We start from the raw sequence: 20,189 nt of genomic DNA on the forward strand, positions 1-20,189 counted from the left end.
AAATTCATTTTAGCATGTTTACTTGTTAACTATTTGCCATGTATTTTGGTATACTTTCGTGATCTCCCATCAGCTGAAGATGTGCTCACTGAGGGATGAAATATGTTCTTTTAATTTTGAATAGTTCAAAGTGTACTTCTATTAAAAAGATAATATAGTATTCTAGTATTGAAAAGGGTGGACTCTTCTCAAATTGACTTGATTTACCATACTGTGAACAAGGTTTTCTATTAGCAACTATTATTGCACATGCAAACTAGATTAAAATTGAAATAAATAAAGAGGTTCAACCTATTCAGTACAAAAGAATAAGAAATGCAGTGATTACATTCTTATTTAATAATAAGTAGAAGTGGTACCGGTTTTGACCCTAGTCCAGGTCATCATCAGCCGATTAAAACATGAAAAACAATGCATAGGAAAAAGAAAATAAAAGATCAAGTTCACTCCAGATCAGTAGAAGAGGCGATATAAAAATGATGGGGGTAGACACTGTAAAATGCAGAAGTAAAATGTAAGTCACTTAAAAGCAACAGTGCGTAATTTTCAGAACGGCAGTATGGCACACGCAGTGTTAGGCAAAGTCTTATAATGTTTATGAAAAGTGGAGATCAGTTAAATGAGCTAGCTTGTATACACTGTCAGGCACAAAGTCATAACACAATCGAACACATATGAAGATCCATAATCGTGCTGAAGCTGAAGATGAGTAGATCAATTGAAGCGACTTGCCAGCTCCCGGTGATCAGTGTGATATATTCAACATCAGGCACTGTGGTTTCAAACGCCAGCGTAAAATGAAGAATAGCTTAATGATCCAGTATTTGCTTCGGTTGCAGGAATGTAAGTATATACTGTATAGATACATGTAATATAATTCAATATAATTAAATAAGTAATTGTGATCCTGTAGAGCTTTTGGAACAGTTGACGTGAAAAAAAAAATTGTGAAGAGAAAAAACATAGTAAAAAGTGCAATACCGGAAACAAATGAAAACATATATGCACAGTGCGCTAATTTTTTAATGTAAAAAATTCAGGTCGTGATTGAAGTAGTCGAAGTCGTGCAAGGCAAGAGTTAAATTTGAATGAGAAGAACCGAAATGAAGGTGGCATTGTAGTTTGTTTGTTTTTTTTTGTTTTTTTTAGGTGAAAAGAAAAGATAGGATAAATTAATAGGGGAAGAGGAATAGTGGAATAAAAGAGATTGAAGTTAAACAGTGTTGAGGAAGGATAAGATAGGGAGATGAAGGAAGGGTAGGTTAGGAGGGTGGGCTATTGGAGGTAGAAAATGTGGGTATGAACTTTGTAAGGCATGGAAAATAGAATTGGGGTTTTGAAATTTAGAATTTTTGAGAAGAAGAATTAGGAAGTCGAAAAGGATGTTGGGTTTTTCAGAAATGTCATTTAAATTGAAATTAGAGTTGAAGTATTGGTCAAGGTGAATAAAGCAATTTTCAGTAGTGTTTAAGAGGGGGCCTTTGTTAATAATTTTAAGTATTTTCATGTCTTTTTCAATATTGGTGAAATTATGCTTGGCGTCTTGTATGTGTTTTCCTATGGCGGAGAATCTGTTTTATTTAATGGCGTTGATATGTTCAGAGTATCTGATATTGAAGTTGCGGCCAGTTTATCCCCTCCTTCATCTCCCTATCTTAACCTTCCTCAACACCGTTTAACTTCAATCTCTTTTATTCCACTATTCCTCTTCCTCTCTTAATTTATCCTATCTTTTTTTTTCTCCTCAAAAAAAAAAAGAGCCACCTTCATTTCGGCTCTTCTCATTCAAATTTAACTCGTGCCTTGTGCCGACTTTGACTACTTCAATCACGACCTGAATTTTTTATATTTAAAAAAATAGTGCACTGTGCATATATGTTTTCATTTGTTTCCGGTATTGCGCTTTTTACTATACTTTTTCTCTTCACAATTTTTTTTTCACATCTTCCAAAAATTCTACAGGATCACAATTACTTATTCAATTATATTGAATTATATTATATGTATCTATATATATACTTACATTCCCGCAACCGAAGCAAATACTGGATCATTAAGCTATTCTTCATTTTACGTTGGCGTTTGAAACCACAGTGCCTAATGTTGAATATATCGCGCTGATCGCCGGGAGCTGGCAAGTTACTTCAATTGATCTACTCAGCTTCAGCACGATTATGGATTTTCATATGTGTTCGATTGTGTTTTGACTTTGTGCCTGACAGTGTATACAAGCTAGCTCATTTAACCGTTCTCCGCTTTTCATAAACATTATAAGACTTTGCCTAACACTGCGTGTGCCATACTGCGTTCTGAAAATTACGCACTGTTTCTTTTAAGTGACTTACATTTTACTTCTTCTGCATTTTACAGTGTCCACCCCCGTCAATTTTATAGGCCTATCGCCTCTTCTACTGATCCGGAGTGAACTTGATTTTTTAAATTTTATTTTTCCTATGCATTGTTTTTCATGTTTTAATTGGCTGATGATGACCTAGACTAGGGTCAAAACCGGTACCACTTCTACTTATTATTAAATAAGAATGTAATCACTGCATTTCTTATTCTTTTGTATTGAATAGGTTGAACCTCTTTATTTACAGTATTATTTCAATTTTAACTGTGATACTTTTCAATACGGAACAACGAAATTTTTATCTTTACATGCAAACTAGAAGTTAAGTAGTAATAACATTGTTCTTTCTTAGCCTCAAATTAGGATGTGTTCTTCATCATTCATACTACACAGTACTGAGACTCGTACTCACTCTCAGCATGACGAACAAGAAGAAGGGACCAAATTATAACACTATAATAATTCTCATTAATCAATTGCAGTGAAAATTTGTTGTATAATTTACCTTTAATTGAGGAAAGCAATATTAATGTTTAAGAAATTCTGTTTTTTGGTGCTGAGATTGTCAGAATTATGTACTAATAGAGGATTTTACTGTAACATTTAAATGATGTAGATATGCACTAATTTTGACTCCTCTTTCTCATATGTTACATTATACTACAGTATTCTCTGTATTCCTTGTAAGTCCAGTATGTGAAGGAATTAAGTTTCGATGGTAGGCACATGTGTACTTTCGAAGAAATTCAAAATACAACATTGTTTAGGAAAGCTTGATAAGTGTTCATGCTGGATAACTGCCAAAAAGTTATAAGATTAAATTTTAAAAGAATTTCATTATATTAGGTCCACCTATTCAATACACCTCTGCCATTTAATAAATGGTCTGTTTCAAAAGTTACATAGTTGTTTAAAAAATATCTAGGACACATTTCGACCTAGCTTATTACTCACGCGCTCTCTCCTCCAGCCCTATGCTTGTGTAGATAGGTTGGGTCGGTGTTGACCTCCACACTGACTGGCGACCATTCCGATGTTACATTGGGTGGGAGAAACGGTGGGTGAGGGGAGATCAGCAAAATAACACGATAAAGGACGTATAACAACAACAGTGATACATAAAAACCAAGATAAAGTACGTCAACAAATGTAATGGGAGTTTGTTAAAATGTTCATAGCTTACAAGTGCAATGGAAATCTGTTAAAAATGTACATGGATTCAAACTTGGACAAATTAAGTTGTAAGTGTGGGTCCAGCCGTATTTAATACAATATTGGTTGGCTGGAGGAAATACTTAAAGAATTGTGAAGACAGTTAGATATTGTTCTAATTTGTCATGTTTCTGGAAACGGAATGAATTGTTTGAAAGATCCGTTATATTGCATCATGGAGAATACAAGTATAGCCAGGATCTGAAAGTAAAAAACAAAAAGCCGAGTATGAGAACGCAAAATGAGGTAGAGGTAAAAGATAATATGAAGAGTCGCAAAATATTACTCGCGTCCTCTTTCCTCCAGCCCTATGCTTGTTTAGATCAGGTTGGGTTGGTGTTGACCTCCACACTGACTGGCGACCGTTCTGGTGTTGCGTTGGGTGAGAGAAACGGCGGGTAAGTGGAGGGAGAGTGAGCGGAAATATGGGAGGACGGACCAGTAATGTGTGTTGTGACAGATTTAACTGAGCTTTGTTTAAACCAGGATGTTCCTTTCTTCTTGGATTTTGTTAAGATTATAGATGGGATTTGATTTTTGATCAAGGTTTATATAAATATTTTCTAAAATGTTTAATAAAGTACCCTTTTTGGGTATATGTAGGATATCTAGATCTTTATCAATGGTGGAGAATGAGAGATTGTGATCTTTCATGTGTTCATTCATAGCAGAAAATCTTTTGTATTTAGCTGCATTAACATGTTCTTTGTAGCGGATATGGAAGTTTCTCCCAGTTTGTCCCATATAGCTGGTGTTGTACTGGTTACATGTCAACTTGTAGGCCCCTGAATGCAAATGTTTGTTGGATTTGTTAAGTGTGTTTGTGTTATAGAAAAGTTTAGTAATGTTGTTAGTTCTAAGGGTGACATTGAGATTCTGTTTTTGTTTTGTTTTGTTTTGTTTTGTTTTGTTTTGTTTTGTTTTGTTTTGTTTTGTTTTGTTTTTCTTTTCTTTTTGTGTTTGAGATTTGGTAAAGTTATTGCTGTTGAAAGTGAAGGTGACAAAATCAGTATTCTCTTTCTTTTGTTTATTAAGTGTGGTGGTGGGTTTATTTTTTATCTTATAGAGATTTCTGTCTACAAAATTGCTGTTAAACCTGCTAAGATTTGCTAAAATGTGGATGGTGTTAATTTCTTATAAGTTTTTTTGGACATGGGAATGTTCAAGGCTCTATATATCATGCTATAAAAGACGCCTTTTTGTGGGAGCCCGGGTGCAGTGAATCTTGTCTGATCATGTTGGCTGTCTGGGTGGGTTTTCTGAAGATTTCAAATGTTAGATGGTTGTTGCTTCTCCTAATTTTAAGATCTAGAAAATTTAAAGTTTATCTGTTTCAGATTCAACTGTGAATTTTATGTAGGGGTCACAAGTATTTAGCTTATTAAGGAGGGTTGTACTATCAGTGATACGTTGATCAATAATGGTGAAAATGTCATCTGTATCTCAACCAATGGAATATACCTGGTAAATTATTGAGTATCTTGGTTTTTCCAGATTGTCTATATGAATTCCTGCCAAAATTCCAGAAATAAGGGATTCCATAGGGAGTCCTTTTTGCAGATAAATTATGTTATTAAATGTAAAATTATTATTATTCAGAACGAACTACGGAATATGTAAAAATTCTTCTGCTGTATTTCAAGTTTACTTAAGAGGTTATGTTTGTTTAGGTTGTCTTTAACTAGGTTAATGGTTTCAGCTATGGGAATGTTGGTGTACGTATTCATAATATTGAACGAGTGCATAGTATGATTAGGATTTCATCATCATCATCATCACTGGTGCGACAGCCCTTTGTGGGCCTTGGTCTTCTGAAGAAGTTTTCCCCATTCTTTCCTGTTAAGTGCAGAGCTCCTCCAATTCTTGATTTAAAAGGTCAGGCCGGCTATTTTTTCTTCAGAGTTCATAATGAGAGTTTTTTTACAGATTGGGTTGTCAGCCCAGCGTCAACCCCCAGCAATCCTGGAGGGCCGATGTTTTCTTTCGGGGTTGTCACCCTTAGTTGTTGGGTCCCCATTTTGAAGAGTGGGGAACTCTCTTTTTCGCCCCTAAATGACTTAGCCGTATACACGCAGTGTATCCGTTGTCCAGGGGCCAGGGCGTGGACGTACATGTATCGGACTTGGTAGGAATGAATGGCATTTCCTGCATGATATTAGTACACTTCCACCGGCAAGAAGTGAACCCACAGGACCACATACTACCCCTTCGACTCCCATGATTAGGATTTCATTTGAGTTTGTTTGTGATGTTACTGAATTCTATGGAAAATGTATAATATTTAACCAAGAATTTTTGTATGAAACAAGAAACATTGGAAGTCGGACTACTTTTGTAATTAATGATTGGCCTGATTAGAACATTGGTCATCTTTGGTAAAGATCTAGCAGTGGGGAGTTTTGAATTCATTAAAATAAGTTTGGAAATTTGTTGTTCATTGAAAAGGGTTACAGTATTATTTAAAATTCCTTTAAAGGCTTTGTTGAGTTTTATTGGTGGGATCTTTAGTTATGACGGAGAAACTCTTGTCATTAGAACTATGGTGTTTCCCTTATCTGCCTTTGTAACTATTTCATCATTTTTTACTTTTCTTTCAATTTAAAAATGTGTTTAATTGGGATGTTGCGTTTTTTCGCATGTTGTAATGTAATGTTTTTCTGTGAACGAATTCTGCAGTTTTTCTTTATTTCATGTCTAATTTCATCTTTTTTCTCATAGGGTAATTTGCTGATGGTCAATTCTGATTCCACTTTGTTACTTTTCTTAAGAAGGTTGACCCACTTATGTTTAGGTCCCTTGCCGATGATCTTTAAGTCAATCTCATTCAAATTTAAATTCGTGAGATTCATAACTGGTGAATTAAAATTATGGTTGACTTGTTTATGTTGGGGAGTGTGAATGTTTTTTGAAAAGGGTGCTAAATTGTTGGTTTTCAAATTTATTAGCTTTTAATTCAAAGTGTCATGTTTTTTGAAATGATTGGAAATAGTCTCAGGTTAACATGTTTTTGAAAAGAATCCCATTCTAATGGGACTAAGGAAAGAGGAGCTGCCACATGAGCGTCATATAGTTTTGCATTGAGACAGTATTTCTTTCTATAAACAAACTTAATTTCTCTTCTTATACATAATGTGTTGACTTTGGATTGCGTTTTTCGTTTCCTACTTGTGCTTTTGCATTTGTTGAGATTGGCATTTAAGAATTTTGAGGTTAAGTTATTTTTGAGACACTGTTTTAAAAAAATATGTCCTTGCTGATTTTAGCAACTTTGATTTTAATATTTCAAAACAAAATTGTGTTTTTATATGCCTGGTTAGCATTATTATTACAAGTGATAAACTTCGTTGCAGTTCTGTATTGACTTCAAATATCTAAGATGAAATTCTAAAAGAATTTAATTATATTAGGTCCACCTATTCAATACACTTCTGCCATTTAATAAATGGTCTGTTTAAAAAGGTACATAGTTGTTTAAAGTTTATTACTTGCCAAAAAGTTGTGAAATTGTTAATTGGAAAAGAGCTTTGTGTTTCCTCTGAGGATTCAGTCACTTGTATTTGGTCTTCATTGTTAATATCAGATTAAAATGTAATACTTTATGTTACAGGCACGTCCTTTCATGTGGTACTCTTTGATGTAGATAGTAAAAATCCCAGTCTCGGGATGAGCTGTCCACCCCAACATTTTCTTGAACCATCCCTTCTTCAAGCTGTAAAGACATGTATAGGCGATGAAGGTATGTTATTACACACTCTACACACAAATACTTAAAGTTTATCTTGGTGAAATACTGTACTCTTCTGCATGTACTGTATTTACTTATATATTAGACCCCCCTTGGCTTTTCAAGACAAAGAAAATGAAAAAATAAATCTCACATACAAGACACACACCCCCGACGTAATACGTCAGAGAAGAACAGCGATTCCGCTTCGAAGCGGCTACAAACCTTATGCAGCTCTGATGACATCACACAAATTTGTGAATAGTTTCGTCTGTACGACCCACGCAGTGAAAACACACATAAAAAATCATGCGGTACATCTGTGTTTTGTAGTTAAGAAATGTCTGCCTCTGTAGCGTAGGCCTACTACAGCTCTGATGACGTCGCACAAATAGGTGAATAGTTTTGTGTCCAACCTGCACATTGCAAGCACACATCAGTCATGTATATATGTCTGTGTTTTGTAGTTAATGTCCGCCAGCGTAATGGTTAGCACAATTAGCTGCCGTTCTCGGGAGTCTGAGTTCTGTTCCCGGTACCATATTGCCTGAGATTTACGAATGGCAGGAAGGTTGATTTGTGGTGAAATTGGTACATGCAGCTCCCTTCCAGTGGGGACCTGTCTAAAAAAGAGCTGCACCACCTCGGGATGAAGAAACTAGTTTAGTTAAGAAATATTCACGGTTGTTGCTAGGCCTATTAATATAGGCAGGTGAGATCACTAACAAAGTGATTGTTTAATATCTCGTAACTCAGGCAAATGTAGGGTTTTTTTGGGAGAGAAGTAGGTTTAAATGTGATAAAAATAATCCAATCACAATTGTTTTACTTGCCAACATACCTAACAAATAATAATAATATTGATTTTTTATGTCCCCACTTTCAACAATTTTCGGAGACGCCAAGCAAAACGTACTAGGGTGTGCGTTAATGAAAAATGGGAGATAACGAACGTACAAAATTAAACATTATAATAATAAAACGCATTACCTCCACACCTGTAGACATCCATAAATGCGGCACACTTTCCTGTTATTTTATTCTTTCCATCATGGAACCTTTGGCACTACAGTATCCAGGCGATACCATACCTAACCTAAACAATGCAGTCCCTCTTATCTCATTTACAGCTGTTTAGGTAAATCCTGATGTGATAAATGTAGAGAACAACCATGAAATATACTTAAAAACAGCCAACAGCCACAGTTACCAAAAGAATGCTTCCAGTCACTATGTAACATACAATTCGTAACATTCGCTAGTTATCAGCTAGTGGTTTGGCACTCTTTCAACATGGGCTTTATTCAGGAGTGGCTTCTGCTACACATACACCAGCTAGGAATATCAGAGACCATCTCCAGGAACCATTTGGGAATAGCTTCACACAGTTTGGACTCTATAGTCGGGAACAAAACTATTTTTAAAAGGTTCAAAAAGAAGGGATCTTGATTGCTCTCAGTCTCGATTGCAGTGCATCTGCATGACTGACGAGATGGCAGTGAATATGACGTCACTTGGAATGACGATACGCCAGTAGCAGTGAAGTTAGCGGTGCAAGACTATTAAAATGAAAGCAGTGATCAGGTTTACTGTGTGGTAGGCCTACTGCTCAACTGAAAGAGACAAGTGACTGGCCATTGAGTTATTTTGTATCAATGTTGCATAATATGATAATACGATACCCTTATCCCTTTTCTCTGCGGGGTTGAGTATGAAATGAGACGGAACTTCGTAGCGAGATTTTACAACCGTATGCCCTTCCTGACATTGAACTCAGCGGAGGAATTAATGAGATGAATCGAAAGACATGATATGAGCAACTAAAATGGATTATATTTATTTTATACGTAGGTCTAAAAGTCGTGTTCACCATTTATTGACTTTTTACATTTAGAAATACGGCCTTCCAATGAAAACAGCCAATATAACTCAAATATCTAGAATATTAAGACAAAAGAGTATAATATAATTATAATGTAATATAGTATAATATAATTATAACCTGTTTGAGTCATCAGTCCAGAGACTGGTTTGTTGCAGCTCTCCTTGTCACCCTATCCTGTGCTAACCTTTTCACTTCTACGTAACTATTGCATCCTACATCTGCTCTAATCTGCTTGTCATATTCATACCTTGGTCTACCCCTACCGTTCTTTCCACCTACACTTCCATCAAAAACCAACTGAACAAGTCCTGGGTGTCTTAAGATGTGTCCTATCATTCTATCTCTTCTTCTTGTTAAATTTAGCCAAATCGATCTCCTCTCACCAGTTCGATTCAGTATCTCGTTATTCGTGATTCGATCTGTCCATCTCACCTTCAGCATTCTTCTGTAACACCACATTTCAAAAGCTTCTATTCTCTTTCTTTCTTGGCTAATTATCGTCCATGTTTCACTTCCATAAAATGCCACGCTCCACACAAAAGTCTTCAAAAACATCTTTTTAATTCCTACATCATTGTTTGAAGTGAGCAAAGTTCTTTTCTTAAGAAAGCTCTTCCTTGCTTGTGCTAGTCTGTATTTTATGTCCTCCTTACTTCTGCCATCGTTAGTTATTTTACTACCCAAATAACAATATTCATCTACTTCCTTTAAGACTTCATTTCCTAATCTAATATTTCCTGCATCACCTGCCTTTGTTCGACTGCACTCCATTACTTTTGTTTTGGACTTATTTATTTTCATCTCGTACTCCTTACCCAAGACTTCGTCCATACCATTCAGCAACTTCTCGAGATCTTCTGCAGTCTCAGATAAAATAACAATATCATCGGCAAATCTCAAGGTCTTGATTTCCTCTCCTTGGATTGTGATTCCCTTTCCAAATTCCTCTTTGATTTCCTTTACTGCCTGTTCTATGTAAACGATGAAAAGGAGGGGGAACAAACTGCAGCCTTGCCTCACTCCTTTCTGGATTGCTGCTCCTTTTCAAAGCCCTCGATTCTTACCACTGCAGACTGATTTTTATATAGATTGTAGATAATATAAGAGTATAAGTCAAAACAGTTAAATTTTCAAGGGAGCATTTCTTTTTGGTCCAGAGGTTAATCTTTACTTATTTGTAAAAAAAAAAATTGTTACATATTTTAGCTTTTGATATTCTTCTACATAATCTACTGCAAGAAATGTTTATGTTTACATATTGAAAAAGTAATATGTGACTTATATTATCATGACCATATCCACAGTGTGACTTATACTAATATGACGAATGGAAATTTATCTATTGTTACTGAAGTTCTAATCATACTTGCATTGGGAAATAAAATACGGATGAAGGAACTAAAATATTAATATAAAATGACACTACTTTATTTATAATTGTATGTTCAAAATTGACCAAAGCAAACTACCATAAATTCACTTTAATATCCTGCATCTGAAATAAGAAATTATTCACACAATCAAGTCTTACTATGACAAAGGACATACAATGCAACTGAAAATTTTGTGTTTAAACAATAATGTGAAGAGAGATAAAATGGACATTGATATTCACACAAGACAATCTGTAATAGTTGAAGGAAGTTTAATCATCATCCATGTGTTCCTCTATGTCAGAATAAACTTCTGGAACTCCGGATGCGCACTTCAGGTTGTGATAGAAACGATGGAATATTTCTGGAACTAGTGGTAGAAGATCCATGATATCCTTCTTTTTCTCTCTTGTGATTGGCAATGGAGCGCTGTAACATCTTTGAGGTCGAAGTACAGCATCGGTTTTACCTCTGTGTTTAAAGTCTTCGTCCTCTTTGAGGCTATTCTTAAAATGAATCTTGCCAAACTCATTGGTGTATCTGAACCACTTGGCATTTAACCAGCTGACTGGTTCTCCATTCGTGTCCTTTCTCATTATTGCAATGTGCACTTTAACAAACCTGCGAAGTCCAAAAAATCGGAATGAAGGAGTTCCAGAACTTCTAATTCTAGTTTCTTCTTTTGCTTTTCGATAAGTGCATGGTCAACATCGCATTCCATGTGGCTATGGCCATTGACCATGAACTTGGGATTATCTTGCATTACCGTCAAAAACATTGTGGCCACATGCAAGTTTTTATTTTGACCTCCACAAGTGTCAGAGTAAATAATAACATGTTTAACATCTGGTGGAAGCAAAGTTAATTCCCGGTAGATGCAAGTAGCAATTTGATTCCCTCCTCTTCCTCCCTCACCTTCATGCCACATGTAGCATTTTACATCTCCTTTACTTGTCTCATGCATTGTTATATTAAAAGTCCATAATGTGCGTTTATAAAATGCTACAGATGTCTAGAGCAGGGTCAGCCAGCTGGCTGGCGTGTGGTGTAAGAGGGCCCGCGTGACGTCGGAGAGCACATGTGACGTATGAGCACAGAAGGTGGGGAGACGCTGTTGTAGAGTGAGACGAAGAGACAGCCTCGCTTTGTAGTAAACACGTGCAGTGCTATACGTAGTGGTGGTGGTAGTGGTACAGTACGTATGGATGAACCGGGCACATCACAGTGCGACAAGCTACCTACCCCTCCGATCTTTTTATCTTTATGGGAAGATCTATATTTATTGTTGAAACGATAGGATTGCTACAGCTAAATGTTTAGTTTGTATATGCAGAAATAAAGTTGCTTTATAACTCTTACGCTACTTCATAACAAAGTTACGTTACAATAAAATATGTAGAGAGAAATATGTACTACACATGCCGCATTGTACCTGCAGCTCTTGGGCCTCTCCCTACGAATGACATTGTGTTTCCCCTCGCCCCTCTAGCCTTCACTTCTCAGTTACAGTACTAAGTACTTCGTTTCGCTGCCCGAGCAGAGTGTGTGACGTGTTACCTGACATCACACGTACACACAGTTGGCTGACCCTGGTCTAGAGGAATGGAGTTGGGAGACAGTGTTGCAGATCGAAGGAATAACATCTCAGTGAATCAGCATGTTTAGCAAGAAGCTTATCTTCTGATTTTTGTGTGTAAGCATTATCTGCTTCTGCATGATGGAGGCCGATTTCCTGCTCAATTTCATTGCGTTCAGAATAATTTTTTGCAAGTCTTTTCTTGGTATGAAGCACATCACACTTACGACATGTGTCTACTTTTGGTTGTTTGAATGAAATATTCAATTTACGAAAATCTCGTTCATATACTGATCTAGATGCAGGATTACCCTTAGTTTCTTTGTAAAGGTTGTACATCATTTGCAGATTAAGGTAGGAAGGAAAGTAAGTTTTATAACTTTTACGGCAAGTATTATGTGACTTGTACAAGGGAAATGTGTGAATACGTTTCCTAACCATGCATCACTTGTTTTATTTACAGGTGGTTTTCTTCCTCTCTGATCAACTTCTGTCACTCCTGACACAGTCTTACCGCTATCTTTTAAAGCTTGTGTTATGAACAATTAGTTTCAACGAGTGTGTCCATGAAACACTGCCTACAAACTTGTACTCATTCACCATTAATCTTGAAATGAAAATTTTTTTTTACAGATCTGTTATGCTGTTGCTATGGATCAACGGCCCTTTTCCTACTTGTTTTTGATGGACTAGAATCAACCAAGCTATTTACATATGCCTTTCTCTTGTTTCTGTCACCTAAAGCCCAGTACTACTCAAAGATAAAATTTTTAACCAGAATATTTCCAACCATTGTCGATTCCAACTTAGCTCGGCACCCCATTCAACACTTTTTAAGAGGCCTTGATACCCTAGCAGAAATCAATTTTCCCTTGCTGGTGATATACTCCTTTCCCGTGTTACGACTGATTTTTCGTTGCAATTTCTTATGTACAGTGAAAATACCTTTACCTTTGAGGCGTTTTTGAGTCTCTCCTGAATTACTTTTCCTCATTGGCTCACTTGGTAAATCACGATTATGTTATTTTTCCCAACATTACTTTCCTGATCAATTACATCACTTTCATTGTTTGAAGTATTAATTGAGACAGGTATAACTTTATCACTAACAACATTGTCAGCAGGTATGAATGGTTCCGAGAGTTGAGGTCACTGAAGTTCAGTGTATGTAAGCTTTTTGGCAATCAGCACATGATTTGGATTTAGTTTGTCCACTTGGATATCTTCACTAACTGACCGATCACTGTCCAGAATAAAATTACTGAATTTGTTGTTATCAGAAAGTTCAAAGTATGCTTATAGTTTTTTAGTAGCCAAGTGATATTTATTTTATGTGGACCTACCAATATTAATGAGTCTATAAGGATGAAAAACATCCAAATGAATTGTGTCTGGAACTGAAATCAGAGCCAATTCAGCTATAAGCTTTCATCTAAAAGAATATTGTCAAAGAAAGTAGAGAAAGACACTAAAGCAACTATGCAACCAAATAATAAATTAATTAATTTGATGTTATTGGCTTTACATCCTCCTAATTGCTTTTATGGTTTTCAAAGACACTGAGGTGCCAGAATTTAGTCCCACAGGAGTTCGTTTACATGCCAGTATATCTACCGACGCGAAGCTGACGTATTTGAGCACCTTCAAATACCACTGGACTAAGCCAGGATCTAACCTGCCAAGTTGGGGTCAGAAGGTCAGTGCCTCAACTGTCTGAGCTACTCAGCCCGGCTGCAATATAATAGAGCAATTCATAAGCACACAATCGGTTTTGCTGAATCAATGGATAGACGATTAATGTACAAACTGTGTATGGCATGTGTTTGCAAGATCCAGCTGGAAAGTTTGGATATTCTTGTGTCCAGCAAAATAGAACCGTTTTATTCAACAAATGCCTTTGTGGACATAAGTGTGACCTCAAAGACTTCATAATATTGTTTTAGTTTGTTTCAAATGCATATTTCTCATTAGTTCTTTGAGGCTCCTGGCCTGCACACGAATATTATTGGAAACTTCTGAAGGATGAATGTGATGTCACATAGATTTAACACATTGGAGACCATGTCTTAAGGTGGCATATGGGCAGTCATACCGCCATATTTTGAAGGTTTTTAAAAAATTGTAGAAAATAGTAGGTACTGCATGTTGCAATTGTAACACAATTATATCATCAGAAAATTAAAAGTGTATATTTTACAGATTAAAAAGTTGCATCCACGAACCTACTACGCTGGCGTAGCAGGGGGAGAGGTGATATTCCCACGTGGCGCGTCCCAGGTGGCGGATAGGGGGGTCCTAACCGGCATGCCGGCGGACTTGCGGGAAATAAAATACCTCTCGCGGACCAAACACACTACCCCTGCGGGTGGGGGACGCATATATAGAATACACCCGCAGTATCCCCTGCCTGTCGTAAGAGGCGACTAAAAGGGGCAACCAAGGGATGATTGAGTTAGCACTATGAAACTACTTTTGATTCGTACCATCATGCGGGGAACACCATGGGTTGCCTGTACTTGCGCGTAGTACCAGCAAGAGGGGGTTCTCCTGTGGGTTTCCAGTACCCGTGCGTCGTACCCTTGTGAACAACACCGCGGGTCTGGGCTTTGCCTGTGAGTTGTACCACTATATGAGCGACACCGTGGGTCTGCGTTGCCTGTGATTACTATGTGAGGAACACCACGGGATAGTGCGAGTCCCTGTGGTTAGTACACCTAGGTGAGGAACCTCATCGGTTTGCGTTGGCTATGAGTGGCGCCATTGTGTGAGAAACACCATAGGTTTGCGTTACCTATACGAAGTACAATACCTGTGAGTAGTACCATCTTGTGTGGAACACCGTGAGTCTTGGCTACTTTTGATTAGTACCCCAACATGATAAATGCCATGGTTCTACTTTACTCGTGACGTGTACCATTCTGAGGGGTCTTAGACCTGGTTTTTGGACCCTTTAGACATCAAGCACCCTCGATTCAGGACTGTGCTTTATAAGTGGTCCCTTGGTCAGTAATAGTGTTATTTATGACCTTTTTTGAGTCGGATCCACTGTTTTTTGTTTTGTTTGTTTGGTTTTTTTTTGGGTTCATGTCCATCCAATCATTTTTCATGACTTTTTTATTTTGGTCAGTGGATTTTTTGAACTTTTTGGTGTCATTTCATTTCGTACCATTAGGGGCCGATGACCTCGATGTTAGGCCCCTTTAAACAACAAGCATCATCATCAAAAAGTTGCATAAAGACCTGTTGAATACTTTTCATATTACACATTATCCAACGGTATGTATTTTACAACAACAACAACAACAACAACAACAAAAACAAAAGTCTTCCATATAATGAGCTTGAGTGTGGAATAGTTTGAAGCATTCAGGGACTAAAGTGCTACAGAACACATTGGACACCACCAGCACGTCTCTTTCCGCGTTACTTTCCCATTTTCATCTTTTCCTTTTTCTGCACAGACTTTATAATTGTGCTTTGGTTGTGCTTTCTTTTCTGTTGGAGGAATCCTCTCAACAAAATGCCGTCCTAGCAATCTGTTGTAGGCTGTACTTGATCCTGGTTGCTGGTGGACATCTGTTCCAGATTTTGCTAAAAGAGCTTCACCTAACTTAACCATGAATTGTTGTAGGTGGCAATTTTCTCTGTTACCCACATCCCGGCTTTCTCATTACAACACAAATGCATTTGTGATTGCCATAACAAACATATGGAAGAACAACTTTTTCCACTATTTCAGTTGCTTTCTTCCAAAGGGATAATATGCTATCATCTGATCACTCCTGTCCACCCCTGTTTTATTCACATTGTAATCAAGGATAGCATCGGGTTTAGATTTAATTTTGGGGCCCTCTCTTGTGCAAACAAGAACATCAGACGAGGTCGCCTTGTGACAAGTTGACAAAAGCAAGCCGTGTCCTTCCACTTCAAACAAAGATAATAATAATAATAATAATAATTTTGTGTGGCTATTTCTAGCCGAGTGCAGCCCTTGTAAGGCAGACCCTCTGATGAGGGTAGGCGGCATCTGCCATGTGTAGGTAACTGCGTGTTAATGTGGTGGAGGATAGTGTTATGTGTGGTGTGTGAGTTGCAGGGATGTTGGGGACAGCACAAACACCCAGCTCCTGGGCCACTGGAATTGACCAATGCAGGTTAAAATCCCCGATCCAGCCGGGAAATCAACCCGGGACCCTCTGAACCGAAGGCCAGTACGCTGACCATTCAGCCAACGAGTCAGCAACAAAGAAGATGATTTCTGCACATAAATACTAATTCACCTCTATGTATCTTTTTCTGAACAGTGTTGTTCTGAGGCAACTCTTTCCTGTTGGGCATACAAGTTCCTACAGCTTTAGTCTTCCTTTCCCATAAAAAGTCAACTGCAGGGGAGCTATAATACCAGTCCATGTAAACGGTATGGCCTTTGTCCGAGTAGTTTGCTAGTAGTCTAGTAAGAAGTGGAATAATACCAGTGTCTGCAGCACCTTTCCCAGAATAGACTTCAATTTTCAAAACATACCCTGAAAAAGCATTGCAAACAACAAATAACTTTATACCATATTTTTTGGGTTTGTCTTTCATGTACACTTTGAATTGAATTTGACCACGAAAACCACATATTCCTTCATCAGTTGTTAGTTAAGAGTATGGAACGTAAGAAGAGCAAAATGTATAAACGATACTGTCAAAGAAAGGGCGGATTTTATGTAATGGACCACGGTTTGGCTGCCCACGAGGAATATATGTTGTGTTATCATTCAAATGAAATGATGTATGGCTTTTAGTGCGTCCGAGGACATGTTCGGCTCGCCGGGTGCAGGTCTTTTGGTTTGACGCCCGTAGGTGACCTGCGCATCATGGTGATGATGAAACGATGATGAAGACGAGACACACCCAGCCCCCGTGCCAGCAAAATTAACCAATGATGGTTAAAATTCCCGACCCTGGCGGGAATCGAACCCGGGACCCCTGTGACCAAAGGCCAGCATGCTAACCATTTAGCCATGGAGCTGGACTGTTCAAATGAAAATTTGAAAGAATCGCCTTGAAACGGTTTCTGCTCATAACAGATGATGGATATGGAATCGAAAGAAATGCACTTTTTGACCAATGCACTTTGACTTGTCTGGCCGCCATAAGCTCCACAAACTTTTCAGTTTCAATTTCATTGTTCATCTTAGTTTTTCAGTAACGGAGGCAGCATACCTGTTAGTCTCGGACTTGAAGAGTTTCACCATTGTTTCAAGAGCAAAAATTGAAAAACAATCTAGCGCAGTCAGTATTGCTTCCAGTGGAGAAGACACACCCGATTGTTCTTGAAAAGTAGGCCCTTGAGGCAGAGAATCAGTGAAAGACCAACCTAATTCAGTATCTGTAGGCTTCCTACAAGTGTTGGTACCATAAGACCACAACGTTTACGTCTTTTTGGAGCTGGTGCGATGTCAGGAACCACATCCAAATCACCAGAAGTACCTGGCGAATATGAATCATTCCCTGTCCTTGAATTATCATCACTTGCGTCACTTTGTTCTAAAATAGAGAAAACTGTGTTGTTGTTTGAGTCATCAGTCCATAGACTGGTTTGATGCAGCTCTCCATGCCACCCTATCCTGTGCTAACCTTTTCATTTCTACGTAACTATTGCATCCTACATCTGCTCTAATCTGTTTGTCATATTCATACCTTGGTCTACCCCTACCTTTCTTACCACCTACACTTCCTTCAAAAACCAACTGAACAAGTCCTGGGTGTCTTAAGATGTGTCCTATCATTCTATCTCTTCTTCTCGTCAAATTTAGCCAAATCGATCTCCTCTCAACAATTCGATTCAGTATCTCTTCATTCGTGATTCGATCTATCCATCTCACCTTCAGCATTCTTCTGTAACACCACATTTCAAAGGCTTCTATTCTCTTTCTTTCTGAGCTAGTTATCGTCCATGTTTCACTTCCATACAATGCCACGCTCCACACGAAAGTCTTCAAAAACATCTTTCTAATTCCGATATCAATGTTTGAAGTGAGCAGATTTCTTTTCTTAAGAAAGCTCTTCCTTGCTTGTGCTAGTCTGCATTTTATGTCCTCCTTACTTCTGCCATCGTTAGTTACTTTACTACCCAAGTAACAATATTCACCTACTTCCTTTAAGACTTCGTTTCCTAATCTAATATTTCCTACATCACCTGCCTTCGTTCGACTGCACTCCATTACTTTTGTTTTGGACTTATTTATTTTCATCTTGTACTCCTTACCCAAGACTTCATCCATACCATTCAGCAACTTCTCGAGATCTTCTGCAGTCTCAGATAAAATAACAATATCATCAGCAAATCTCAAGGTTTTGATTTCCTCTCCTTGGACTGTGATTCCTTTTCCAAATTTCTCTTTGATTTCCTTTACTGCCTGTTCTATGTAAACATTGAAAAGGAGAGGGGACAAACTGCAGCCTTGCCTCACTCCTTTCTGGATTGCTGCTTCTTTTTCAAAGCCCTCGATTCTTATCACTGCAGACTGATTTTTATACAGGTTGTAGATAATTCTTCGTTCTCGGTATCTGATCCCTATCATCCTCAGAATCATAAATAGCTTGTTCCAATCAACATTATCGAATGCCTTTTCTAGATCTACGAATGCCATGTACATGGGCTTGTCCTTCTTGATTCGATCCTCTAAGATCAGACGTAAAGTCAGGATTGCTTCACGTGTTCCTACATTTCTCCTGAAGCCAAATTGATCTTCTCCCAACTCAGCTTCAACTTGTTTTTCCATTCTTCTGTAAATAATACGTGTTAAAATTTTGCAGGCATGAGATACTAAACTAATGGTGCGGTAGTTTTCACACCTGTCAGCACCGGCTTTCTTGGGGATAGGTATAACAACATTCTGCCGAAAATCGGATGGGACTTCTCCTGTCTCATACATCCTGCACACTAAATGAAATAACCTTACCATGTTGGTTTCTCCTAAGGCAGTCAGTAGTTCAGAGGGAATATCATCAATTCCAGGTGCCTTGTTCCTATTTAGGTCACTCACAGCTCTGTCAAACTCTGACCTCAAAATTGGGTCTCCCATTTCATCAGCATCAACAGCCTCTTCATGTTCCAGAACCAAATTATCTACATCGTTACCTTGATACAACTGTTGGATATGTTCCTGCCATCTTTCTGCTTTGTCTTCTTTCCCTAGAAGTGGCTTTCCACCTGAGCTCTTAATATTCATGCACCTAGATTTCCTTTCTCCAAAGGTTTCCTTGATTTTCCTGTATGCAGCATCTACCTTTCCCAAGACCATACAGTCTTCGACATCCAAAATATTCTATACCCATACTAAGAAACCACTTGTATACATTGTTTGGCAACTGTTTACTTTTTTATTAATGCTAGTACGAACTCTTGGTATTTTTTGTAAAACAAATATATTTAGTTCTTCTGTGTCACTTTGGTAAACCCACTTTGTGTCATATAAATAAGTAAGTAAGTAAGTTTGCTAATTTGTCAACATCTCTCTTTTCCAGGGTTCTTCATTCTGAATCTTGTTTGCCGTGTTGAAGACTTAAAGAATGATGCAATTAATGCTCTTAAATCAACGTTTGAATCAGTGAGCTCATTTAAGTTGGAGCAAGAAGTCAGTGAGATTATGTTTTGTTCAGGTCAGAAAATGGTAGGAGAAGAAGCATGGCGGACATCAATTGAAGAAGCTGCTAATAAAGTCAATACTCTAGCCAAAAAGAGAAAATTACAGACTGGAAATCTGGTAGATGTTCCCAACCTTGTCAATTCTCTTCAGATCTTTTCATGATTGCTCAAGTTTGTGATTTTTGAATGTACTTCATATTTAAATGGTGTCCTACAATTTTTTAACGTGGTGGAACACATACAGTTCATATTCCTCTTGTTAATTGTTATACTACGTATATCAAACTATTGCAAATAGAAGTACATCTGATAAAAGTTTTTTTTTTTTTTTTTTTTTTCCTCGAGCATTTATAAGTCAGCTGTAGTTCCATACACCGTGTAGGTGAAATATTGTTAATTTTGATAGTTAAATTTTTACAAACTGAATAGT

The 20,189-nt window shown here is 37.6% G+C and overlaps 1 protein-coding gene across 1 annotated transcript in view; it reads left to right on the forward strand.

Moving 5' to 3' along the window:
* The window catches only part of LOC136871692 (eEF1A lysine and N-terminal methyltransferase homolog), a 68,863-nt gene that overhangs the window by 42,448 nt on the left and 6,226 nt on the right, over window positions 1–20,189 (forward strand). Inside the window, exons 10-11 of the mRNA XM_067145203.2 lie at window positions 7,173–7,301; window positions 19,639–19,877. Coding sequence (XP_067001304.2) covers window positions 7,173–7,301; window positions 19,639–19,877 — 368 coding nt within the window. The remainder of the gene's footprint in view (window positions 1–7,172; window positions 7,302–19,638; window positions 19,878–20,189) is intronic.

Source organism: Anabrus simplex, chromosome 4, assembly GCF_040414725.1.
Source record: "Anabrus simplex isolate iqAnaSimp1 chromosome 4, ASM4041472v1, whole genome shotgun sequence".
Taxonomy (NCBI): Eukaryota; Metazoa; Arthropoda; class Insecta; order Orthoptera; family Tettigoniidae; genus Anabrus; species Anabrus simplex.